Source organism: Amaranthus tricolor, chromosome 16 (assembly GCF_026212465.1).
Source record: "Amaranthus tricolor cultivar Red isolate AtriRed21 chromosome 16, ASM2621246v1, whole genome shotgun sequence".
Lineage (NCBI taxonomy): Eukaryota > Viridiplantae > Streptophyta > Magnoliopsida > Caryophyllales > Amaranthaceae > Amaranthus > Amaranthus tricolor.
In genome coordinates, this window is record NC_080062.1 from 10,456,766 (window position 1) to 10,484,484 (window position 27,719).

The 27,719-nt window shown below is 33.9% G+C and overlaps 1 protein-coding gene across 4 annotated transcripts; it reads right to left on the reverse strand.

Moving 5' to 3' along the window:
- Window positions 1-599: 599 nt before the first annotated feature.
- On the reverse strand, window positions 600-9,377 carry LOC130802364 (DNA polymerase zeta processivity subunit). 4 transcript variants are annotated; one of them, XR_009039770.1, is made up of 7 exons: window positions 9,172-9,377; window positions 5,767-6,229; window positions 5,413-5,525; window positions 4,353-4,542; window positions 3,353-3,578; window positions 1,362-1,623; window positions 600-1,090 (listed from the first exon to the last, which is right to left on the reverse strand). XR_009039770.1 is itself a non-coding variant. In XM_057666338.1 (6 exons), the coding sequence occupies exons 2-5, from the start codon at window positions 5,852-5,854 to the stop codon at window positions 3,370-3,372; spliced, it is 600 nt and encodes a 199-aa protein (XP_057522321.1). In that variant the 5' UTR covers window positions 5,855-6,229; window positions 9,172-9,377; the 3' UTR covers window positions 1,228-1,623; window positions 3,353-3,369. The 4 variants fall into 4 exon arrangements, 2 of the variants coding, with proteins under 2 accessions (XP_057522321.1, XP_057522322.1); XR_009039771.1 differs by having other exon boundaries at window positions 632-1,090; window positions 1,389-1,623; XM_057666338.1 differs by lacking the exon at window positions 600-1,090 and having other exon boundaries at window positions 1,228-1,623.
- Window positions 9,378-27,719: the final 18,342 nt, after the last annotated feature.

Here is a 27,719-nt window from a genome sequence, read left to right on the forward strand (position 1 = left end):
TCATAAAAAACGCAAGTCTTAAACCTTCTTCCAGGATTTTCCTTGGTCCATGAAACCCTCCTTGCAAAGGGAACTCCACACCCACATTTTTTACGTATCGAATTTTCGCTTGAAGAACAAGAAGACATAACTAATTAATTGGAAGAAAATGATGATCTTTGAATGAATTAGGGATTGGAATGCAGGGAGAAAGAAAGAAAGGCAAAATAAAGAAAGAAATAAAGGCGAATTAGGGTTTATCGCTACAAATGGGAGGAAGAAAGAAAGGATTTTCGAAGCTGAACTGAAATGAATAAGAATTAAATACAGTAATGCATCATGTGCGTGTCACATGCAGGTCAACGGTTAAAGATAGCGGTCAAAGGCCAAAATCCGTTATAAGGTAGTGTTTTGCAAACAATTGTATTATATAAGGTAGTTTTTTGCAAAAATTTTTATTTAAGGTAGTTTTTTGCAAAATGGAGTATATACTAGATAGTTTTTTAACATTTTGCCAAAAAATAATAATAACAATAATATACTTTTTTTTTGCCAAGAATAATAATTTGTAGGTATAAATTGCTAATGCAAATGATTTGATATAAAGTAACTTAATTACACATATAAAATTAGTATATTTTTATTTAAATCATTTATAAATCGAGCTTAGCACAGAAATCTACCTAGTTAACATAAAAAAACCTCACACAACCCAACCCACCCTCTCACTACCTTTTACATCACAATCCCCCTCCTCCTCCACCACACAACCCTATTCTCTAAAAACCCATCAACCTAACTAAGCATAGCAACTCTTAATAATCAATGAAATAGATGTATATATACTATATAGTGTATACCACAAGGATAGCAAAGCTCCAAGGATTTTATCGCAATTTACATTTGTGATTGTCTAAAACAGGATTCAAACGACATGAAGACTCGTGAATCATCATACAGCGATAAACCGCACACTAAATATGGCAGCTGCCTTCGCCCTTCGGAAGGTAATAACGTGTAACATTTACCCCGAGAATGAATTGCTCGGATGCTGATGACTTGATCAAGGATGTAGATAATGGAGGCCTGTTTGGATGTTTAATCCAACTTCCTGTTCAAATTAGTGACAATGAGCATAATTCAAGCATATAGAAGTATGTTCAACCAAATGAACAAAGAAAAAAGGCAGATTGTAGATATGAAGAAAATTCAATTAATAAAAGATAATGCAGCAGCAACTGTTAAAACTGAGCCAAAGAAAGAGAAAATCTGATTTATTACTGAACTTCTTGTATACATTAGTGCATATAAAGGCTGCAGACCTGCAGTATTTATACTGATGCATAGGACTTATAAGAAGCAATCCTAGTAATAACTTATACCAACAGAACGAGATTAGGCCTCCGTACTGATGCAAGCTCTCGAACATGATATGCCTCTAGACTCGGTGGCAGATCTTGAAATCATTTTGCTTTTGCTTTTGTACAACGAGCAGTAAATTTTCAGAGGGGTGGGGCCCCTTTGGGCCTTAACGAACACCCGCTATTGTAATTTGACTGTACTTGTGCTTGGACTAAATATCAGATCTTGCTCTCTGCTAGCTTGGTTGGTAGCCTTGAAATCATTTGCATTAGCAATTTATACCTGCACATATTATGCTATAACTCAATAGCAACATATATTAAAGCGGTAAAGCTTGATAAGCGGAATTTTCTACTCAAACCTATGTTAATAAAAACAATATAACTTCAACTAACAGAAAAATCCCAAAAATGAAGTATAATAAATTTCAAGAAAACATCTCTCTAGTCTCTGTCTCTTTTTTTCAGAGTTCAGACCCAAGAAGTTGGGATGTCGTAGTCATGACGGCATGCAAAGATTTTCTAAGGAAACGTTTCGACTAGATACTTGCTTAGGTATTAGCGGTAATTTTTATTTTCTTGGGTATTAGTTTGCAATTTTCATCTGCTTGTTACAAGTATGTATTGAAGAAACTTGAAGAGATACAAGCACCGAACTATGAAGAATACAAGTCTAAAAACAACCTAATACAAACTCTAAGAAACAAACTTACAAAGATGAAATGAAACTCGCACTTGAAACTTAACTCTATATCAACAATCTTTTAGACTAAAAAGTATTCGAAAACTTGATACAAAACCGAGGTAATAAAATAGTTTTCCTAAAAACGTTATTCTGCCTACTTGGTGCTTAGGCATAAACTTAAAATACACTTTTGAGATACAACAATTTGCATCTAAGTATAAGCTTACACTATATACATAGACAATGTGAAAAACAAAAGATAAAAAGAGTAACTTAGAATTAAAGGATCGAGTTTGCAAGATTCTTTCACTTGAAAAACTTGTAGAGAGAAAATGAGGAGAAAGAAAGTAAGAACAAGAAAATTAGAAATTGATTCAAGTTCTCCCATTTTTACTTAATTTAACCACCCTTATTTATAAGGGTATGAATGCTTTTAATACCTCACACTTGTCATCAAAAGACATAAAACTAATATATCAGTTATATTTGCATGGAAACCACCCAAAACTGAATGGCAACCAACCAAACCAAAAAGAAAACACAGTGGAACACTTCTAGAAGAAAACAACGACTCGTCGTTTCTGGAAGCGAAGACTCGTTGCCAAAAAAGCCGACTCGGTTTTTTCAAAATTCGACGAATCGTCTTTAGTTTCTGCCAAAACTTGATTTTCCAGAGATAAGCGACGAGTCGTCGCTTATCTCTGTTCCATGTTTTTCTTTGTTTTGTTTTCCTTTCTTTTGGACTAAAGTTTTTACACTTATCTTGTCCCACTATTTTCATAGCACTTTGGTATTAGCTTATATACTTATTATACTCTAAATGTCCAACACTCCTTCCATCTAAAATTTAACTGTAGGATTAGCATAAAAAAAAGAGTTGTACTTGGTGGGGAGTTTATTATGATTAAGATCCATGCCTAACTTTTTTGTTTTACCGTAAGGAGAGTATGTATTATGGAATCAACTTGTGGTACCCAACAAGCTCGAAAAAAAAATTAAACAAAATCATTGGAGAAGAGTGTAGCTTTAAACTTTTATGACAATGCAAGGACAGGGGTTTAGCTTGGCGCTCTCGAAAATGCTTTAATGCTAAATAGAGTGCATCAATTATTCAGGTCAATCTATCCAGAATTACCCAATCAATTTCATATATGCATTATTTCAAGCAATGTGCTTTTTAACCAGCAGGAGTGATCTGTGCTCCAGAAACTGGTAGGGAATTTCTGTCGTGAACGGAACAAATGTTGAGAAATGCAAAGATTTCATCAACCTTATTCATAATAAGTACATAAGGTCAGATATTCAGTCTAAATATTTCAGATTTTACCTCAATTGAAATTAGAACTATATCTGATCAGAGTTTGCTTCAGACAAGCTGGGATGCTCCATGTACAACTGCAAACTAAGAGGTTCAGAGCTCATGGACTTTATAGGAGTTATCAGGGGAATTTTCTGCCATTGTTTGGTGTTTGTTGGGATCCAATGCTCCACGGGATTGCTTATACTAATTTGAGCTTCAGGACTGAAAAAAGCAGTAATCTCCCACCTGCAATCTGCACCAACTAAAAACTTAGATCTCACAAAATTACCAGGCAGTGCAAATAAAAAACAAGATTTCATTAACCCAACGCCATTAAATGGCTCCCACCTAGAGTGAGGGGGTCCGATGTACACAAAATTACCTTTGTTAGTGACAACAAAGAGGTTGTTTCCGATTGATCCTTGGTACCAAACATCATTTGCAACCAAGGTTGTCAAAATCGAGATTCTAGCAAGGATTGAAAAGGAGGTAGGATCGAAATCGATAGAACTTAATCGTAGGATCGTAAGATCCTACAAATGTGTTTTATTATGCTATAGGATACTTATCAATCATATTTCTTCATATCAGTTCATTTTTATAGTTTTGAGGTGTAAATAAAGATTTATTTAACTTCATCTTGTTATTAATTAAATGGTATACTTTTAATAATCTTTATAAACCGCAAATCAGTAAGTACATAAATTTTCATAATCGTAATGACAAATAAATTTTAACTAATATTTATATGTAAGTAAAAGCTAGAATATAATATATTTTTTTATGATTGAGACTACTCTTGTAGGATTGTAAGATCGTAGAACCGTGTTATGATCTTGGTAGAACCATACGATCCTACCATCATTAGGATCCTACTCAAGATCCGGATCGCTAGTCTCTTTTTGGATCGTAGAATTGTAATCAAAATCGAAATTCTAATAATCATGTTTGCAACTTTACATAAATAAGAAGTGCACATGATTTACTAACTTGACAAAGATAACAATCAAACTGCAAACCATCATACCCCTTGGCAGAACCCTGGCAAGAGCCTTTGACAAAGATAACTTGACAAGAAATGATCTAAGAGAGAATCCAAGGTCCGATTCTTGCACTTTCGGTCCACCAGATTGGTTCACTTGAAATTTGAAATTATATCTTTCCAGCGGGCTGTTATCCGAATCAAAGAATATAACTACAACTCTTTCAACAACACCCTACTTTGCAATGGAAAAGAAAAGACTGAATTACTGATGTTGCATTCTCGGTATCCATCACGAAAGAAAAGCAATGAAAGCTATGTTACTCCGACTTTTCATTTTCTTTCACATACCCGTGTCCGATCCTTGATGCTCGGACATTGATATGGCACTTAGACACTCCATTTTAGCCATAAAATTGAATATTTAGACGTATCCGACACTTAGATACGTACCAAAACTGACATCAGTACTCGAGTCCAACATAGAATGAACGTAAGAAAGTTTATTACTAGTGTTATCATCTTGGTTTCAATTTACTTTGTTTTATTACCCCGGTGACAAAGCTACATGGGGCCAGTAGGGTCTCAGTGGCTTACTTTCGCATTTTATTTTCGCAACCTATTTTTTCGGAACCCTTTACTTTTATTTTATGGCTTTGCTTTTAGGTCTAATGACGCTACATTCTGTGATGAATTAGGTCAAAGGTTCCAAGGGCATTATTGACATTTTACTGTTAGTTGGTATTTGTATTTTGTTAGTTAGAATATTATATTTTAGTATTTGTTTGTTGGGCTTAGGCTTATATATAGAGTCAAACTTGTAATGTTTAGGGAGTTTTTTGGCTATATTGGAATAAGAGAAATAACAAAGGAGTCTGGGGAAACTCGATCCGCTATTAATGTCATTTTGACTACGGGTCTTGGCGGATCTATTACACATTGTCACTTTCTCAGTATTAATCAAATAAGAAAATCAAAGTAGAAAGCTCTAGCCTCTACCTAATTTTATTATCTTGGTTTCAAATTATTTATTTATTTTAGATCTACAACCAACCTTAGCTACTTTCTGTAAAATGGCAAAAATATAAATGAATGTGAAATGAACCTTTTCCAAAAAAGGAACGAGTCCATTAACTGCAGAATGTATGTAGTTTTCGAGTTCAGGATGCTTTGCTTTTTGAACCACTAAATTCATGTACCTTCGCCTCTCAAATGCTCCTAATCAATCAAGAAAAAGTTGAAACGAAAAGATTAAACCAATCATTAACACCATTATCATACCTACAAATACAATCATATAAACATCTTCAAATAAGCCGGAAAAAATGATTGATTGTTGAAAAACATGTCTCTTAGAAGACATAGGAAGCAAATTTTGATTCTAGTTTGTCACTCATATCTTTACTAACCAACAACTACAAAAATGAAACACAAAAGAGAGAATCAACAATCAACATACCAGATGGATAGACACCTTTGTGGAAAACGATGGAAGTGATTGCCACTTCTAGAAAATTTACCAGAATACGAGCAATCTGCCCTACCATTATTGAAAATTTATTATTGAAAATTTAATATCTTTGACAAGGGAATGCTACATGTTTTTTACTCCACCCTATTCCATTAATTTTTTACCAAATTTACTCCAAAACAAAAAACGTAAAAAGTTGGCAAAATGTATATTTTATAGGAAGAAGGAAGAAATTGTGGATGTGATGAAAAGATAGGTTAAAAATCACGGTGAGAAGTAAACAGAAAGGGACCAAATTTGTAGAAAGTTTCCTATGTATAATGTATTGCTCCCCAACTAATTTCAATGGTTGCTCACGATCTCCTGTAGTATTTCTTCCAAAAAATTATCTTTTAATTCTTTGTAAATCAGGCCTCGAAGATATCATTATGTAACTCTTGTATTGATTTATCTGCAAACATCATGGAAAATAACTTAAAACTAACTTAAAACTATGAGTAAATATGCAACTACCTATTATAATTGCAATATTTGAGATTCTTTTAGCGTATTAACTAACTTAAAACTATGAGTAAATATAATTTAAGTGATTGTAATATTTAAAGTTACTGGGTAGTAATGAGATTTTAACGGGAAACAAATGACATTGTAGTGGTGAAATATCGTTATAACGGTAAAATAACAGGCGTTACACGTTACGTAACGGTCAACGCGGCGTTTTGACCGTGAAATTTCATGCACCATTATATAACAGGATTTAACGGCGCGAAAACTTTCAAACAGGTTATATAACGGGGGTTACATAGCATAACGGGAGAGTTTTTATTCCATGGCAAACATACATGTCAGATCATTTTTCCAAGCAAGAAATTTGATACATAAAAACAAAAATTGTCTTGAATAATCTCACCTTTCACCCATTCCTATGAATAATTTCAACTTTGGATTATTTTCTATTAATACAATGTTTGCACTATATTTGCTTCAGCATACCATGTTACTTGACGAGTTATTGACCTGATCCTTTACATTTAAAAAAAGAATAATAAAAATAAAGAAAAAACCCATCCCCACTCACCCATTTCCCCTTGCAACACCAACCTCTCCTCTACGTACCTCTAAATGTTGTTTGTGTAATCAAATTTGTTTCTCCAAAACTTTAATTCCAAGAAGTTTATGTGTGAGTGTAAATTTAGCGATTTTTAGAGAGATAAAAGTTTAGAGAGTTTTAAATGTTGGAGGGGCTAAATGGGAAATTTAATGAAAAAAAGGTTGAGACACATGAAAAGAATAGCAACAAATAAGAAGTGGGTAAAATATATTAGGAATACATTGGGCCTGAGAGACATGGTACTGGGATAATCTAGTACTCCTCAAATGAGAGTATATATTCACACTAGGGGACAGTGGACAATAGGATAATGAGTTAAAGGAATTAATTTTTGATGCTCTTCGTTCTTCTTCTCATTCTTCAACCATATTCTTCCCTGCTTCATTTTCATTCTTTTTCTCTGTTGAAGATAGTGAAGCAGACTGAAGAACAATGTTGCAGTTTTGTGAAGCAGATTGAAGGCTCTTGCTATCAATAAGCTACTGACAGAAGGTGTGTACAAGCTTGGGAAGTAGATTTCAGGAAGGCTACTGTTTTGATTCTATGCAGCAACATATATACTAGGGGATGATCAGCAAGGCTACACTCAAGACTTTATCAACACGTGTCCTTTTATTCTACAACATGTGTTTATTAGCACGTGTATAGCTTAACTTAAGGGTCTTAGTCTTATCCTAGACAGCTGGTATAGGATTCTGTTATCAGTTTGTTATAAGGTTGTTACAATTGTAGCAACCTTCCTTTTATGCTTTATCCTTGTCTATAAATATAATGTAGCTACTTCTTGTTAAGTCGTGAATGGAATCAATAAAAGATCCCTTTTACATTTCTTGATCAGTTCTTCTTTCTTTGATTAATTGCCCAGCTGTGCAACTTTCAACATTCTCTCCTTTCATCTCTCTATGTTTCATGTACACCATATAGGTTTCCATCAGTTTTCCATTGTTAATAAAGACTCTTCAATCATTCTTGATTTCTTGTGTATAACTCCAAATCCCAGTGATAACTTCAACTGCCGCTAAAATCAACTTTATAAAAATTTTAGAAAAATTTTTGTAATGGTAAGCATAGATGATGCAAGAAATGTATTGGATTTGTTAAGTACAATTATGAGCAAAGGCCATTGAATGGAAGAAAAGGTGTGGTGATTGGACATGATGCACTAAGAGAGAGAATTGGTATCTGAAATCTAATTTGAATAAGAAGAATTTTGATCAAATCAAAGTTTAAAACTTTGTTTTGCGTGACATTGGTAGGTATAATCTCATCTTCAAAATAATGATGGTTTTAAGATTGATTTGAGGGGGTTTAATGTTGGTTCATGAGGATGCTAAGCTTTATGAGAGAAAAAGTTGTTTCAGGTTGGTGAAGAGAGGTAGAATCTCGCTTGAGTTAAAATATTTAATCCTTAAATTATACCAAACTTGATGAAAGAAAATATTTCAGCACCAATTATTTTCCCATAAAAATTAGTCATGTAAATTTCATTCTCTTGATTAGTTTAGGGAATCCAAGCATGCCCTAAAAAAGATTAATTTCTCACTTCCTCTCACTCAAATTCTCTCCCCTCCACTTCCCTCCACTCCTCATTTTCTATCCAAAATAAAGAAAAATCCATTCTCCATCCCTTCTCCTTTCTTTCCCTCCATTTGCTTCTATCCAAACAAAGCATAAGAAAGCTTCAAGCTTGGTCACAAATGAGTTCACAGTTCACCCAAGTCGACTTAAGGATGGCATTTCTGATATTTTGGCCACTTGTTAGAACAATAATGGGGAAACTTTGATGGGCATCGACTCATTACAACGAAAAATTTTGGTTTAACAGTGTACACATTCATCAAATCAAATGAAGAACATGTTTAAAATTAGTACTACAAAATTATCTAGAAGCCACCCTAATTAGAAAACTTCCCCAAACCTATAAACCATGTATGAAATCAAAAAATAATCTCTTTCTAAACTCTAGCAGAATTTACTTCATATATCAAACTCATAGATCCAAAAACCATCAAAACCTAGTATTATGAAAATTACAATTAAACAGCTCTTAATTAATAGTAAACTAAATCGAAAATTTGCGCATTTTTTCAAAAAATCTATTAGTGTGATTGGATTACATGATATCACTAGGACTCCAATTACAAGTACAATTAGATCAAACAAACCATAAAAACTTGAAATTGACACAAAAAAAAAAAAAAAAGAACACTTTACTCAAGAGTCAACACAATTCCAAAGTATGAGAAAGAAAGGGAGCGGGGGAGAGGTAAGAGTGTGGTCACCTCAACGAAGGGTAAGCAGAAGAAGCCATGGATGGGCAGAATCACCTACACAAACGAGTGATACCAAGCATAAAATTATGGAAGGCAGGGAGAACGAGAAAAGCAGCGATTCCGTCTTCAAAATTTGAACTAGTTTATACTTCGTATGTTTGAAGCTAACAGTCTGACATACTCTAAACTAGATACTCGGTTAAACGTCGGATAAAGGCAATCTGACGTGAGTCGACCGCATACGTACAACTATTTAAATAGTCCAATTTATAATTTTGAAGTTACTATTTGTAAGCTTAAACTGAATATTTTAGACTTTAAAATAGGCATTTTAAATTTTATATTTGATAAACTTTAAACTATTGGAATATACATTCTAAGTTTTAAAATGAATATTTTACAGTTGGAGTAGGTAAGTAAATTATAAAATTAAAAGTTGGAATAAGTGTTTTAAAAGTTAGAATGAAATGAGTGTTTTAAGAGTTGAAGTCGATAGCTAAAAAATTAAATTAAGCCTATGGAGAAGGAAGATTGAGGTTTGGAGTAAGATTTTAAGTGTTAGATTTGGCTTTTGAAGTCTTAAAATAAGTGTTTTAAGGCTTGAATTCGGGTAAAACTTTTTTGGACGCACACATAAGGCGGCCGCATACAAGTTTTTAAGTAAAGGCATAAAGTATATTATATAAAAGTTTAAGTATAAGTATTAGTATAGTAAGTATAATAAAGTTTAATCCCGTGAAAAATAATAGCAAGTATTATAAAAACTATAGGGCCAAACGGACAATAAAATAGTAGTAATTTTATAGTAAGGAAAAAAAGGGTAAAACACATGTCCAAAAGAAATAAAAAGAAATAAAATGAAAAATTGAAAAAACTGGAAAAGATTACAGCAAATTCTCGCGACACGCAAAATGTGGCACGGATTGCGAGTTTTAGCGAGAAATTTCCAATAAATTCTTGTATGAGACGGTCTCACCATGAGACATGTCTCATACTTGGGTTAAATAACCCAATAATAGAAACTTTTAGCTTATGGCTTCTTATTTTGAGGTCATTTCACCGTGAGACGATCTCATACAAGACGGGCCGACTATTTCTTGTGCTGGATTTGATGTTGTCGCGCACAATTAGCCTGCTGATGAAACTTGGCTTTATTTAAAGTGGATTTTCTGGGCTTCCTTTTGAAAATTTGAAGAAGATAAGCTTTTTAAGCGAAAAATTCAATACATAAGTTTCGGTGAAACTTAATTTCAAAAATAAGCGCACGCAACCCAGATGTGGTCAAAAAGTCACTTAGTTTGTTCGCATTTAGTTCCTGCGAACAAAGATGTGGTCAAAAAGAGTCAATATATTTGTTCTCACTTCTGGAATAGGCAAAGGTTATAATAAAATCCATGTTTATATCATACCAAACAACTTCTGGAATATGCAAATGTTGTAAGAGCCCAGAAGAAGCTACAGTTTCAAATTTGGAAGTTTGGCAAACCAAACAATTCCTAACAACTTGTCTCACTTGCTTGTTAAGGCCCTTCCAATAGAAGACATTTTTAATTTTCTTTGTAGTTAAGTCCCTTCCTAAATGTCCACCCTCAAGTACTGTTTTAATTGTTTACCAGGATTGTTTCCTTAAAACACCTTCCTTGAGTTCAAACCCAACATACCTTTGTTGATCTTGTAGTTCTTCAACAACAGTAATCAAATTGTTTTCTAGATGATAACTATGCTTGATAAGGGACCCTAGATTAGTGTCAATTATGGAAAGTGCCATAAAAAGTATTTTAGTTTTTTATATTCTGGACAAAGCATTAGCTGTCTAATTTTTCTTACCACTTTTGTAATGAATGTGATAATCAAACCCCTTTAACTTAGACAACCAAAATTGTTGAAAGGGTGTGGAGATTTTCTGTTTTAGCAAGCATTTCAGGCTTTTATGGTCTGTTCTAATGAGAAAATGAGTACCTATAAGGTACTGCTCCCACTTTTGTACAACCTTTGCCACCCTGGTCCCGATGTCTTGCTTATGTAAGCCAAAGGCCTTCCTTTTTGAATCAACACAACTCCAATCTCATGGCTAAAAGCATTAATTTCAACCACAAGTTGTTTGCCAAGAGCCCAAGATCAAGAACTGCTAGGGTTGTGGCCTTAACTAAAGCTTCCTTTAATTGTGCAAATTGTGCCTCAAAATTCCATAAGAACCCATCGTTCTTCAACAAGTCATGTAATGCCCTGCAAATAATGGCATAATGAGGAATAAACTTCCTATAGTATCCCGTTAAGCCCAAAAAACTTCTCAATTCCTCGAGGGATTGTGGAAATCGCAATTTGGAAACAACTTTAATCTTTCTTGGATCAGTTCTTACTCCCTAAGCAAAAATAAAGTGTCCAAGGTATTCAACCTTAGTTTAAGCGAAATCACACTTAGTAGCCTTAGGGAACATTTGATTCTTTCTCATTATTTGAAACACCAACTCTAAGTGTTTCCAATGATCCTGCAAGGTAGCACTATAAACTAAAATGTCATTAAAAAACAATAAGACAAATTTTCTCAAACATGGTTTACAAACACTTCATTCATCCTGCTTTGAAACGATACATGAGCATTAGTCAAGCCAAAAAGCATACCTAAGAATTCATAGTGTCCACATTAATGGAAAAAAGTTCAATTGCTGCGGTTTTTTAGCCATCATATACTGAGGTTTTGAACCCAAGCAATTGTGATAACAGCAGATAAGCAATTACAAAAGCGCAGCACAAAACAACATTATATGTTGCTGTTTCCCAAGAACCGCAGCATATAATGTTTTTTTTGTTTTTTTTTTTGTTTTTTTTCGTTCTAAAACCAAACCAATGCATAATATTCATTTCTAATATACACAATTGAAATCACTAAATAATTCCCATAACTTCATCACCAATATATATACACTCGAAGAATTATAATAAACAAATATATATATATATATATATATATATATATATATATATATATATATATATATATATATATATATATATATATATATATATATATATATATATATATATATACATACATATATGTATATACAAAAATCAAAAATCTAAACTAATTAAACTACCAAACACATAAATTAGTTAAATACACGACCACCTTGTTCTTCAATTCACGCATTTCCTCTGTTGTCAATTTGTGTGTTTCCCTTGAAGTGTCGTATAAAACCTAAATATTATATAAAGTAATAAAAAAATATAACCTAAACATAAGATTTTACATAATATTAAATATATAATATTATAATTTAAAAACGTAACATAAATCTATACCGCATCAATATTTTCGACTCCAACATTCTTCACGGCATGTAAGAGATCGTTCATAAATTTGAGAGTGTACTAGCCGCAATCAATAGAATTATCTTGTCGAAAGCACTAAGAGATAATAAATATAAGTGCCAAAAAAGCTTTAAAAACCTTAAAAACGCAATTTAGCACGTAATATCAAGCATATGACTATTGTTTTCAATTCTAACCATTTCAACACAATAATATATTCCAAATAGTGTTGTGTGCCAAGTTTCATACCAAACAAACCAAGTTTGAACTACTTTATGCGAGAAAGTGCCAAAATGGTTAAAAAAAACCTTAAAAACAAAACTTAGCATGTAATTTCAAGCATATGACTATTGATTCTAACCATTTCAACACAATAATATATACCAAATAGTGTTGTGTGCCAAGTTTCATGCCAAACAAACCAAGTTTGAACTACTTTATGCGAGAAAGTGTCAAAAAAGCTTTAAAAACCTTAAAAACGCAACTTAACACGTAATATCAAGCATATGACTATTGTTTTCAATTCTAACCATTTCAACACAATAATATATATCAAATAGGGTTGTGTGCCAAGTTTCATGCCAAACAAACTATGTTTGAACTAATTTAAGTGAGTAAGTGCCAAAAAAGCATAAATACTTAATACCTTGTGAATCACTTAATTCAAATGTATTTCTTCTGTGTGATCTACACGCGTATAACCAACATCTACATCATCTTCATCCACGAATTTTGGATTGATAAAGGGTGGGGGAGGGGGGGTGTGCAAAAGCATCATATTCTTCCTCATCCTCAACATCACCTATACCAAGGATACTTGTTTTTCCCGATACAACAATAGACAATTTTTTATCAGACGAGTCTACAATGTAGACTACCAGCTTGGCCTGTGTGGCTAGTATAAATGGCTCCTCACTATCATGCAAACGAGTTAAGTCTATAAGAGTGAATTCACAAGGGTCATCATTTTTTTCACATCGTCGATTACTATCTACCCACTTACATTTGAAAAGACCAATAGTGAAACTAGAGTAGTCAAGCTCCCATATTTCACGTACCCGCCTGAAGTATACCAATTTAGCATCAACCGGCGATTGATCCTTGGCACTCGTGTAAAATGTAGATGACACCAAAATAGAAACCCCACTATTCTGCAGATAAGATGACTTCTTATCTTGACCCTCAGTCCAAAATGTGAACCCATTGACATCGTAACCCTCATATTTATTGACATCTTCACGAGGACCAAAAGCTAACCACTTAACAATTTCAGATACACTCTTGAGTTCTTCACATATTACACGATTATGAAACCAATCAATAAACGTGTTATTATGCAACTGCATCAATGCCCTATCCCCTTTAGAAGGATATTTGACGCGCAATATATCAAAATGCTCATTCAAAAAAGGATGGACTTCTGGAATATGATGCAACGCATACAAGTATGCTTGTAGAAGATTGTCTCGATGAGGTGTGATCGATTTGGAGCCAATTGTTCCTTTTCCCTCAAGCCTTCCTTCGTGTCGAGAGGTGGAAGTCCAATAGGCTTTGCCATGGCCATAAACTCAGCTATGAAGATACCAATCTCATCGCTTACAGTGCCTTAAATCATATTCCTCTCGGGTTGTGCTGGATTCCTCACTTTGTTTTGTAAAACTCCCATGTGCCTTTCAAAAGGATACCAACACCTTACAAAAACTGGACCCAAAACCTTGATTTCACGAACGAGATAGACAATAACATGAACTATTATGTCAAAAAAAGAAGGTGGAAAATACATCTCAAACTTGCATAAAGTTACAATCACGTCGACTTGAAGAGCATTAAGTTTAAAGGGATTAAAATTTTACTACAAACTGTGTTGAAGAACGAGCATAGCTCAGTAATAGCATATCTCACATGTTTTGCTAATATTCCACGGATTGCAGTTGGTAAGAACACTTGCATCATTACATGAAAATCGTGAGATTTCATGCTTCCCAACTTCAACTCACCATTTAGGGTCACAAATCTCTTCATGTTGGATGAGTACCCAGACGGAACCTTAATGCCATACAAAGACTCACAAAATGCCCGCTTCTCTACCTTGGACAATGTGTAGCAAGTTGGAGGCAAATAATTTTTTTCATTACTCATCTTCTTCTTACTGCCCTTTCCCTTGTTACTGCCGCCAACTTCATCAGCTCTATTTCTTTTCTTACTCACCTTAATTTATGGCCACAACTCCGGACGAATACCCTTACATTCAAAGTAATCTCGCACGGCCTTGACATCCTTTGTCTTTGTAACACCCTCAGAATAGGTCGGACTTTTGAAAACACCTTTAATGAAAAACATGAGCCAAAACCTACTCATGGGAGTGTTACCGCCACATCTATTTCTAATAAAATAAATGTAAGGCTTAACGACTAAAAAAAATAACTTAATAATTTTAAATCCAACAAAGGGTCTTACAACATAAGAAAAGACTGAAACGTAATTTGTGTCTATATAAAATTTAAACAACCTAATAAAATTTAAACTGAAATACGACTCTAGTAAAAGCTATATTTCTAAGTGATCCTCACTCCGCGATTCCCATGCAATCAATAACCTGTAACATAAGAATGCAAGAAAAACAAGGGAAAAACTCCCAAAATCAGAAAAATTGAGTAATTCCAACTCCATCTCGTAAGACGATTAAGTTTGAAAATAATTTAAGAAAATACATTATAATCAAATTGGAAATAATTTTAGAAAATAACATATAGCTGAGTTTAATAGAAAACAATTTGAGAAAATAATATATATAATATCACATAAACCAATTTATTAATTTGATAATTAATAATGACAAACACATAATCAATTTTAAATTTGAGAGAACGAGAACGCCAGTAGGCCGAGGCTTTACCCCTATACCCACTTCAACAAGAGGTCGTCACCCCAAATAATTCAAGGCTAGCAGAGTAGTCTCAGGGAACCCTAGTGTGCACACCCCTTCTACTTGGATCACAACAAATAGAAGGAAGACCAAACATCGTATCAAGTATCAGAAATAATAATACCTGTCAGCAGCTATACTAACCAAACAGGGCAACCTGTTCATCACCCTTATACTTGGATCACAACAAATATAAGAGCTTCATTTCCCTCGTGTTACACTTTACGTGATTTAATATATTTTAATAATTAGTTGCGAGCACACAAACTTATAATCAAACATACATTATACATTTTATTTTATGATCATAAATTTTTCCTAATAAATATATATCTCAGGAATATCCAACTGAAATCTCATTTTCCAAATCATCATTCTATTATCAATTGGTGGCAATAGGAATTAATATCATAAATATTTCTCTTCCAAGTAACTCGTATCAAATTTCAATATTAAAATAATAATATAAATTTTATCAAAATAATAATTATAAATTCAAGTTTGACAAAAATAATAGTAAATATAATTTGAGAATATATAAAACATAACATCATATAAAATAATGTCATATAAAATCATGCACCCATTTAAACACATTAATTATCACTTAACACATAATACTAACGGGATAGTCCTAATTAGATGGACATTGAGAATTACCTTGTCACGCGATCCTAGACAACGTACGCTTCTAATAATCTTTGTCTACGAATCCGCTGTCTACACGAGAAAATAATATATTTCAATTTAATACCCCGATCAACCCATTCAAAAAAATAATTTAAAAGACTTCTTTTTATTTTATATACTTTATTTTAAAAAAAGAATAAATTTAAACATGTAATTTAAAATTGTAAGAGTAGTATAAAAGAGCAAGGTTAAAATAACATAGTTAACTCATTTATTATAAGATTTAAAATTGTAAGGGTTAAAAATAATAATAATAATAATTATCATAATTATTGTATAAAAAAAAAAAGAAAAGAGAAGTGGTGAGCTCCAGGAACCCACGAAAAGAAAGAAGAAAGGGAAGGAGGAGAGAGAAGGAGAAAGGGAGAAGGAAGAAGGAGAAAGTGTCGGCCGGCGGTGGCTCCGGTGGCCGCCGTCGCACGCCGGTGGTATCCCGGTGACCGTCGTATCGCCGGAAAGGCTAAGGTAAGAATTATTTTTTTTTTTTCAAATACAAAATGTGTAATTTGGATTGAAATTTGTAGAACAATATTATAAAGAGGTGAAATTTCATACCTTTAATATCAAAATCTTGCGTTTTCTTGACTGAATTTTAAGCAAATGGGAGATGGAGAAAGTAATTTGTAGAAGAAGAAGGAAGTGTGAGTAATAATGTGAATGAAATTAAGGGTTATTGGTTTAATTTATAAGAGGTAAGTAAGGTTAGTTATAAGGTTTAGAGGGAGGAGTGGAAGTTATTGTTAATGGGGAGTTATGTTTTCTTTTTTTTTTTTTTTTTTTTTTTCTGAAATTTATTTATTTATTATTATTATTATTATTTAAAAAAAACGGTTATTATTATTTTAAAAAAAAACGGTTGTTACATACACTCCCCCTTAAAACAAAAGTTCGTCCTCGAACTTAAAGTTAACTACTGAAGTTTTAAGAGAATATTGAACGGTTTGATAGACTCGCATCACCCCCCTATTTAAAAAGTTTCGTCCTCGAAACTCAACGTACCTGTTCGAAAAGTTCGGGGTATCGCTTTCTCATATCAACTTCGGTTTCCCATGTAGCTTCTTCGGTTTGCTAGTTCGTCTATAATATCTTGACCAACTTAATTTCCTTGTTCCGGGTACATCTTATTTTGGTATCAAGGATTTTTATTGGTTTTTCTTCAAAGTTAAGGGTTTCATCAAGTTCAATGGTTTCAGGTTGTATGATATGGGAAGGGTCATGGACATATTTTCGGAGTTGGGATACATGGAAAACATTGTGGACTTTAGCTAGGTTCATAGGTAGGGCTAATCTATAGGCTACTTTCCCAATTCGTTCTAATATTTCATAAGGACCTATAAAACGAGGACTCAATTTACCCTTCTTACCAAATCTCATGACACCCTTGGTTGGTGACACTTTGAGCAAAACTTGTTCACCTACTTCAAACTCTAATGCCCTCCTCTTTTTGTCTGCGTACGACTTCTGACGATCTTGCGCTTCCCTCATGCGTTCTTGGATCATTCTTACTTTCTTTGTAGTCTCCTCAATTATGTCTGGTCCTAATCCCAACGACTCATTAACATCATTCTAACATATAGGACTCCTACACTTTCTCCCATATAGGGCTTCGTAAGGTGCCATTCCTATGCTAGAATGAAAACTATTATTGTAAGAAAACTCTACATACATCAAATTATCCTCCCAAGATCCATCAAAATCCATAACACATGCTCTTAACAAATCCTCAAGAGTCTGAATCGTTCTCTCTGTTTGACCATCTGTTGCTGGATGAAATGCAGTACTGAACTTTAGTATCGTGCCTACTGTTTCTTGTAGCATCTTCCAAAATTTGGACAGAAATCTCGAATCTCTATCCGATACAATGTCCTTAGGCACACCATGCAATCTCACTACCTCTTGAAAATACGCGTCTGCCATTTGTTGCATTGTCCAAGTATTCTTCATAGCTATAAACCTTGCTGTTTTTGTTAATCGATCCACTATCACCCATATGGCATTCTTCCCTGTTTTTGACTTTGGCAATCCTACTACAAAGTCCATTAAAATCGACTCCCATTTCCATCCGGGTAATTCTAATGGTTGCAATTTCCCCCCCGACTTCATATGTTGGATTTTCACCTTCTAACATGTTAGACACTTCGCCACAAAGCCTGCAACTTCACACTTCATGTTGGGCCACCAAAAGTTCTTCTTAAGATCCTTGTACATCTTATCACCACCAGGATGTATTGAGTATGGCGAATTATGGGCTTCAGTCATAATCTTAGTCTTAAGTTCCTCGTCATGCGGTATGCACCATCTTCCTTTATACTTCATTACGCCATTTTCATCGCTTTCGAACTCAGGTGCTTGACCATCCTCCTTCAACTTCTTCAATTTAGTTAACCAGTTATCCGTAACTTGCTTCACTCTAATTTCCTCAAAAATATCGGATTCAATCGTCATTCCATTCAATTGAGTACCCACATATCCATATTCTACCACTTCTAAGTTCATCCTACGAATCTCTTCACACAACTCATCTGCTAAAATTAATGCATTCATTGTATGACTTGACTTCCTACTCAGAGCATCAGCTACTTTGTTTGCCTTTCCTTCACAATACTTCAAATCCAGATCATAATCCTTAATGAGTTCTAACCATCGTCTTTGTCTCATATTCAACTCCTTTTGAGTGTACAAGAACCTCAAACTCTTGTGATCAGTATAAATCTTACACTTTACTCCAAATAAATAATGTCTCCAAATTTTCAATGCAAAGACTACAGCTCCCAATTCTAAGTCATGTGTGGGGTAATTCTTCTCATGCGGCTTAAGTTGTCGTGAAGCATATGCTACTACTTTCCCATCTTGCATCAACACACAACCTAGTCCATTCTTAGATGCGTCTGTATAAACCTCATATTCTCCACTTTCATTCGGTAAGATCAGCACAGGTGCAGAGGTAAGCCTTGATTTCAACTCTTGGAATGCCGCTTCACACTTCTCATCCCATTGAAACTTAGTGGTCTTCTTCATCAAATTAGTAATAGGTTGAGCGATTCTCGAGAAATTTTTCACAAATCTCCTATAGTATCCGGCTAGGCCTAAGAAACTTCTCACTACTGTCACATTAGTGGGTGTAGGCCAGTTCATTACTGCTTGAACCTTTGAGGGATCCACCATTACTCCATCTTTTGTAATTACATGCCCCAAAAATGCTACCTTTTCTAACCAGAATTCACATTTTGAAAACTTGGCATACAACTTATTCTCTCTTAAAATCTCTAAAACTTTCCTCAAATGAGCCTCATGCTCTTCTCGATTCATAGAGTATACTAAAATATCATCAATAAAAACAACTACAAACTTATCCAAATAAGGCTGAAAAGTCCTATTCATAAGGTCCATAAAGACAGCAGGCGCATTAGTGAGTCCAAAGGGCATGACTGTGAACTCATAATGGCCATACCTCGTTCGAAAAGCTGTTTTGGCTATATCTTCTTCTGCAATTCGTAATTGATGATAACCCGAAATGTTCGTTAGCGTCACGAGTATGGCATCGCATACATTTTTCTCTTTATGCGTAACGTTAAGACAATGCATAACCTGTAGATCTCTCTAATATGAAAACTTCCAAAAGATTGATTCTTTTTTCTATAGCCAATCTTCACCCCCTTGCACTTGCCCTATTTTACCAAATATAGTTTCAACTCCCTTAACCTGTTCGTAAACCTCATAGCTGATCAACAGTCGACGAGCTACACGGTCCTCAACCTCCCCGTTGAACATCTTTTTCTTCTTACGATATTAGTGATCTCGTGGGAGAAACTTTTGATGGTGCATGAATATATGTTTGCACTTAGGAATCCACGTGGATTCCATGTCATCGATACATATTAGGCATGCTTTCTTCCCTTTGTTCTTATACCCTGATAAGTTGCCATATGCCGGAAAATCATTAACGGTGCATAAAAGCATTGCACGCAAGGTGAACTCCTCATTAGCATGTGCATCAAACACGGAAACGCCTTCATCCCACATCTTTCTCAAATCCTCAACGAGAGGTGTAAGATATACATCTATGTCATTGCCAGGTTGTTTAGGACCCGAGATAAGAAGCGAAAGCATAAAGTAATTACGCTTCATACACAACCAAGGTGGCAAATTATAGATCACTAACAGTACCGCCCAAGTACTATGTTGAGAATTAAGATTACCGAATGTGTTCCTTCCATCCGTACACAGTCCGAGCCTTAAATTACAAACTTCATCCCCAAATGTCTTATGCAACCTATCAATATTCTTCCACTACAGAGAATCAAATGGATATGTGAGAAAATGACCTTTGTTCACCCTATTTGGCATGTCACCTCAAATTTAACGCATCTTTCTTTATAGAAAACAAGAGCTTGAATCTAGGTATTATTAGAAGCTACCACAATACCTTAGCTGGGAGCCCTTAAGCATCCCGAGCGCCTTACGCTTGTAACGCGGTAACCGACACCTAGGACCCTCTTCTAAGTTATCATTTTCATTTCGATACAATACACAATCATTCGGACATGCATGAATCTTTTGGTACTCTAAGCCGAAAAGACACATGAGCTTTTTGGCATAATATGTCGACTTTGGAAGTTCATTTTCACCAGGAAGCATCTCACCTAACACTTCTAATAACATTGTGAAACTAGTGTCACTCCAATTGAACTTTGACTTAATGTTGAAAATTGTCATCTGGGTTGTTTGTTTGGTGAACTTTGTACATCAATGGTACAAAGGCCAACAAGTCAAAAACACGAGGACGTTTTTCTAACTCATCCTCGACTCCCTCCATCATCTCATCAACACGATCTACATCCTCATCGACAATCTCTTCATCTGTCTCATACCCATCAACACGATCTTCTACATCCTCATTGACATCCACATTATTGACATCCTCAACAACACCTTTTTCTTTGTAAACTCCCTCCTCACCATGCCAAACCCAAACATGATATTGAGGCCTAAACCCACGTCGAAATATGTGCTCCCTAAGGATATCAACACTATCTACCTTTGATACATTGCCACACTTAACACATGGGCGATAAAAACCAACACCCCCCGTCCTAACTTGATGTTCAACGGCAATACTACAAAATTCTAATACGCTATCAATAAATTCTGACGATTCAATGCTCCCATACATCCAAGAACGATCATTTGTCATCCTAAGTGTGATTAATATTAATTTATGCTAAAGGAAAATGCATAAAATAAGGAAATTCATAATTTGGGTTAAAAATATATAATTCTGGAAAAATAATTTATTTTACTGTTACTGCACATTTATTTTTTATTTAAATAATTTTTGTGAATTTTTGTGATATTTAAATTTTAAAGAAATAAATTAATAACATAAATTGTTATAATAGACGAAAGAAAGAAAAGTGAAAAAAAATAATTAAAATTATTTTATTTTGGTGAATAAAAATATACAGCAACTAATTTAATAATAAGTAAATTTTTAAAATATTTTGTTTGGAATTTAATCTTAAGGAAATTAACTATTCATGTAATAAATCTAAAACTAAGCTATTAAGAATTCAATTAAATAAAATAAAATTTTATTTTAAAAAAATTTGGATAACTGGGCTAGGATCTATAATAAACACAATATGTCCTTTTTAAGATATTTTTAGTATTTATTTATGATGGAACTATTTATTTTATCATTTATAATAAATAGACATTCAAGAAATTGATTATTAAGAAATTAATAAAGCTAAATGAAAATTAATCTATAAATATATACTAAAGACTCATTTAAGTTTTGATATAGTCTAATAATAAATGATTTTATTTATATTCAAATTGTTATAAATTTATTTCTATTATATGTTGTTGTAATGTTGCATTTATATGAAAACAGTAACATGATAATTAAAAGGCTTGATAGTAAGGAAATGCTGAACCATGCTTTCGGCATGTAAAAAACGAGGGACGTGTTTTCCGACACGTAAAATACGGCGAACACAATAAGGTTATTTAACTTGACCTGTGGCTCGAGCAACATTGTATTGGAAGAGTGACGACTCCCACTAAGTTAGGGGTTTTGGTTTACCTCACCCTAATAGGCCCTTACATATATTAAACAAAGTTAATTGATGTAAGGAAACGGTTCACATAATCCTTTTATTCTTTTGTCGATGGAAAGACTTGTGTTATTGTTGAATTAACGATTGTGATTGGTGTTGAATGAGTTGCCTACGTGCTAGAAGTAATTGAAAACTTGTCGTGAATGGATGATAGTGGTTACTTTGGCTTTTAGCTGGTATGACAAAGAAGTTAAGGGGACTTATTAGTTCTATTTCTAACTTTTATAGGTTCCCAGTTCATAAGAGGAAAGTAGAACCTTAGTTGGGTGACTTTTTGTAACTTTTAGTCGTGCAGTAACGCTTACAGGTACGTACACGCAGTAATTAACTATCATATTCATTGGTTCAAAGTATTATCAATATTTCGTGATTATATGAATCGTATTAGAACTATAGAGTGCTAGAAAGTAAACTATGCTATCGAATAGTCATAATAGTGGTATAGGCAAGTAGAATGAAAGCATTAGGAGACTATGAGAACAAATTCCTAAATAGTAGAGAACGCACTATCGTTGTGTGTGGTATCGAAGTGAATCCTTAATTATTGAGCCTTGATTTTATTAGTCGGCGTGACTCAATTGGATTTATGTCTAGTAGATTTAGTAGTCCCCTAGGTTAGATCCGACGGGATCACCGTAAGGGGGGTATGAGTATACTTTTGACATTTGGCGTCGGGCGGCCGATACCGCCCCTTGACGAGGTGTTACCATGCAGGCCATGCAAACTCCAATATGGTGGCCTCTTCATTGGATTGGTACCCCAGTGTGTTAGTTTTCCCAAAGGTAGGACCCGAGAGGGTCAGTTGGAGGGAGTATGAGCTCATACTTTGCCATGAGCGCCGAGTGGTCGATAACACCCTTGGTCGTGTCACTATGCCATGAATAGAGAAAAGATCCATTACTTTTGAATATACTTCGAAGGATTAGTAGTTGAAAGAGAAATCATGAGTAAATATAAGTGTTTAGACAGATGAGTAGATTCGTTATTGTTGTGCTATGTCGTCGTCTATTCCCTTATTATGTGATTCTAATTATTATAAGTTATTGATTACTGACGTGTATGTGTTTTTTGTTCTTTGTTCATGACTCTCTATGATGTTCCTACTATGATACATTTGGCTATGGTCATTATGTTGAGCAACAGGGTTATCATAAATAGACATTAGGGGGGAATGAGTGAGAATCTTGAAGTATACAATAATCATATTGTCTACATGTAGTTTCTTTTTAATTAAGTTGTCTAAGTTTTAAGTTTGAGGTACATGTCCTCCTTTGTATAAGTTATTTTTGTTGCGTTGTTTTTATGGTTTGTATGATTTAAATAGTTCTTTCTTTCTTTGAACTCAAGCGTTTACATTGGAACCACGATCCATGCTTAGCATTTCGACCGAGGATTAGGCTATGGACATTCCGCCGTGATATTTTGTTAAAAGGCCGATGATTCCTTTTTTTTTTTATTATGTTTTATCGATCATTGTTTGTTTAGTGCGTCCAACTTTAGGGAAGATGCTGTCGAAATTTACGCACGATCTTGTTTTGCAGTTTTTTAATCCCTTTAATTAAATCAATCAAACTTTAACCATTTTATTTCTTTATTCATTTTGTATTTTATTTGATTTTTAATTTAACACCTGAATTTCCTCCGTTTCCTTGCGGTTTTGGTTCCGTATAGAGGATCAAAAATTCAGGGGTGTTACAGTATCCTTAGGACTATTTCACGTCCTCTAAGAGGAATAAGAAGCACCTTAGCTTGAAAAAGTCTTTTATTCATTTGCCATTCGAAGTGTGTGCATTTATAGTGACATGCCATGTGGTTACTATCTGCAACGATGATGGCTTATTTTGTCTTACTTTTTACGATTTTTGATATTACATTTATATTGACATTCTCTACCATCTCACTCCCAGTAGCTTCAATAGTTTAGAATTGGGTATGTTTGATATTAATTACATTTACGATTTTTGTCTTATTTTTTATCACAAAAATAACATAAACCTTTTGCTATTTTCTCAGCCTTTACATCAGCTGATATGTACGGGTATGATATCTAGGTAAATCTATTTAGCATTCATTTGAAAGGAGGAATTTGCCTTAGTAGTGTAAGGTTGTTGAGGTTTATAGGTACTCGTTGATTTATTAGCATATGATTTTACTGTCAATTTTCCTCACATACTATAAATTGTTCTTCTTGTAATCTTGCATGCCTGATGGCATCTGAAATGGATAGGGATTAAAAGCCTAAACAAAAGGTTTTGTCTCTTCCCTCAGACCCCTAATGAAACTTTTCAACAAATATGCACTAGTCAATTAATAACCATTTTGAAGCAAAATTGCTCTTAATTCTTTAAAAGAATCTATACATTCTTCCAAAGAATCCAATTGAGAAAGTTTATTAAAGTGTTCAGCAAAAGTAGGACATTGGATTTTAGGTGCCATATCTAGAGGTCTGGTAGACTTAACCTCTTGATGATTGTTTCTTGATGAATCCATTAAAGCTTGATCCTTTAATTCAGCAAGCACTTGGCATCACTTGCTGCATAGCTTGGGCTTGCTCTTCCAGCTTTCTTTCCAAAACCTTGACTTGTTCTTCCATTGCCATTGTCTTCCTAGTTGTAGGAGCCAGCTAGGAAACACGGACACGGCACCTAACTGGCGTGTCCCGTGTCGGACACGTGTCGGACACGGACACGCGACGGACACGCGAAAATCTGTGTCCGACACGCCAAATGAAGTGTCCAATATTTTAATATTTTTTCGGACACGTGGACACGGCAAGGACACGCGACGGACACGGCAAGGACACTTGTGTTGTTTTTATTTAAAAAAAAAATTGAAAACAAAATCAGTTGACACTAGACAGTATCAAAGTAGGCGAACAATCGAATTCCGTTTCATTTCCCTCTCAATTCCCCTCTCTTGCTCTCAGCCTCTCACTCCTCCTCTAACCCTAAAAACTCGAACTCACCTCTTCCTCCACCTCCATCACGCCACCGCCACCGCTGTAACTACTCGAACTCGAACTCGGTCGATGCTGCAACTGCTGGCTGCTGCTTCCCTGTGGGCTGTGGGTTGTTCGAATCCAATCAAAGCATCCCAAAAAATCGAAATTTTTGATTTTGTTTAAGGTATTTTCACTCTTTATCCTAAATCCTAATCTTAATCTTGTTCTAATCTTTAATTTAAGTGTTAATCTAATTGTTTTTGAGGTTTGCTGCCATTGCTGGCTGCTGCACTGTATTCAATATTCATGTCTTACTTGACTTTGTTGAAAAAATCACGTGGTTTGCTTTGTTCTATCACTCATGAAAGCTGGAATTTAGGACTGTATTCAATATTATGATTTTGATCATATGCATCTGGAATTTAGTACTTGCTGTCTTGCTGATTATGGAGCTCAAAATGCATAGCAATTGTTTGTTCATATGCATCTTCATTTTTAGCATTTTTTTTAATGTGTTTGTTAATGTTATTTGTTAATCTTGATTTTTAAATCTTTAATTTGATATATTTATTATATTACCATTTTCGTGTCCCCGTGTCCGCCATTTTTAAGTTGGCGTTTTCCCGTACCCGTGTCGTGTCCGTGTCCGTGTCCGTGTCCGTTTTAGTGCAACCTAGGGAGCCAGATTGTGTAACATCCGTTTTTTTAAATAATAATAATAAATAAATAAATAAATTTCAGAAAATTTTTTAAAAAAATAAAAAAATAATAACTCCCTATTAACAAATAACTTCCCACTTCTCCCTCTAAATCTTATAACTAACCTCACTTACCTATTATAAATTAAACCAATTACCCTTAATTTCATTCACATTATTACCCACACTTCCTTTTTCTCCTACAAACTCTTTCTCCATCTTCCAATTGCTTAAAATTTAATAAAGAAAAGGCAAGATTTTGATATTAAAGGTATGTAATTTCATCTCTTTATAATATTGTTCTACCAATTTCAATCCAAATTACACATTTTGTATTTGATAAAAAATAAATTATTTCTGACCTTAGTTTTCCTGCGATACGGCAGTCACCAGGATACCACCGGCGTGCGACGGCGGCCACCGGAGCCACCGCCGGCCGACACCTTCTTCTTCTTCCTTCTCCCTTTCTCCTTCTCTCTCTTCCTTCCCTTTCTTCTTTCTTTTTCGTGGGTATCCCGGACAAAACCCACCTTTCTCTTTTTTTTTTATAATTATGATTTCTTTTTTTTTCTTTTCTTTTATTTTAACTCTTACGATTTTAAATTACATGTTTAAAATTATTCTTTTTAAATAAATATATAAAAAGAAAAGAAGTCTTTTAATTTATTTATTTCGATGGGTTGATTGGGGTATTAAATTGAGATATATTATTTTCTCGTGTAGACAGCGGATTCGTAGACAGAGATTATTAGGAGCGTACGTTGTCTAGGATCGCGTGACAAGGTAATTCTCAATGTCCATCTAATTAGGACTATCCCGTTAGTATTATGTGTTAAGTGATAATTAATGTGTTTAAATAGGATGCATGATTTTATATGATGTTATGTTTTATATATTCTCAAATTATATTTACTATTATTTTTATCAAACTTGAATTTATAATTACTATTTTGATGAAATTTATATTATTGTTTTGATAACGAAATTTGATATGATTTAGTTGAAAGAGAAATATTTATAATATTATTTTGATGAGAGTTGTATTATTATTTTAATAATGATTTTAACTGCGATTGAATTTGGGAGAAATATATTATGATATTAATATTGCAATTGAATATTCTTGAGATATATTTTTCTTGGGAAAACCTTTGATCATAAAATAAAATGTATAATGTATGTTTGATTATATGTTTGTGTGCTCGCGACTAATTATTAAAATATATTAAATCACGTAAAGTGTAACACGAGGGAAATGAAGCTCTTATATTTGTTGTGTAGTATAAGGGTGATGAACAGGTTGTCCTGTTTGGTTAGTATAGCTGCCGACAGGTATTATTATTTCTGATACTTGATACGATGTTTGGTCTTCCTTTTAATTGTTGTGATCCAAGTAGAAGGGGTGTGCACACTAGGGTTCTCTGAGGCTACTCTGCTGACCTTGAATTATTTGGGGTGACAACCTCTTGATGAAGTAGGTATAGGGGTAAAGCCTCGGCCTTCTAGCGTTCTCGTTCCCTCAAATTAAAAATTGATTATGTGTTTGTCATTATTAAATATCAAATTAATAAATTGGTTTATGACTTTATTTGATATTATATATATTGTTTCTCAAATTGTTTTCTTTTAAACTCAGTTATATATTATTTTCTAAAATTATTTTCAATTTAATAATATTTTATTTTCTTAAACTATTTTCAAAATTAATTTTTTTACGGGATTGAGTTGGAATTACTCAATTTTCTGATTTTGGGAAGTTTTCCCTTGTTTTTCTTGCATTCTTATGTTGCAGGTTATTGATTGCGTGAGAATCGTGGAGTGAGGATCACTTAGAAATATATCTTTTATTAGAGTCGTATTTCAGTTTA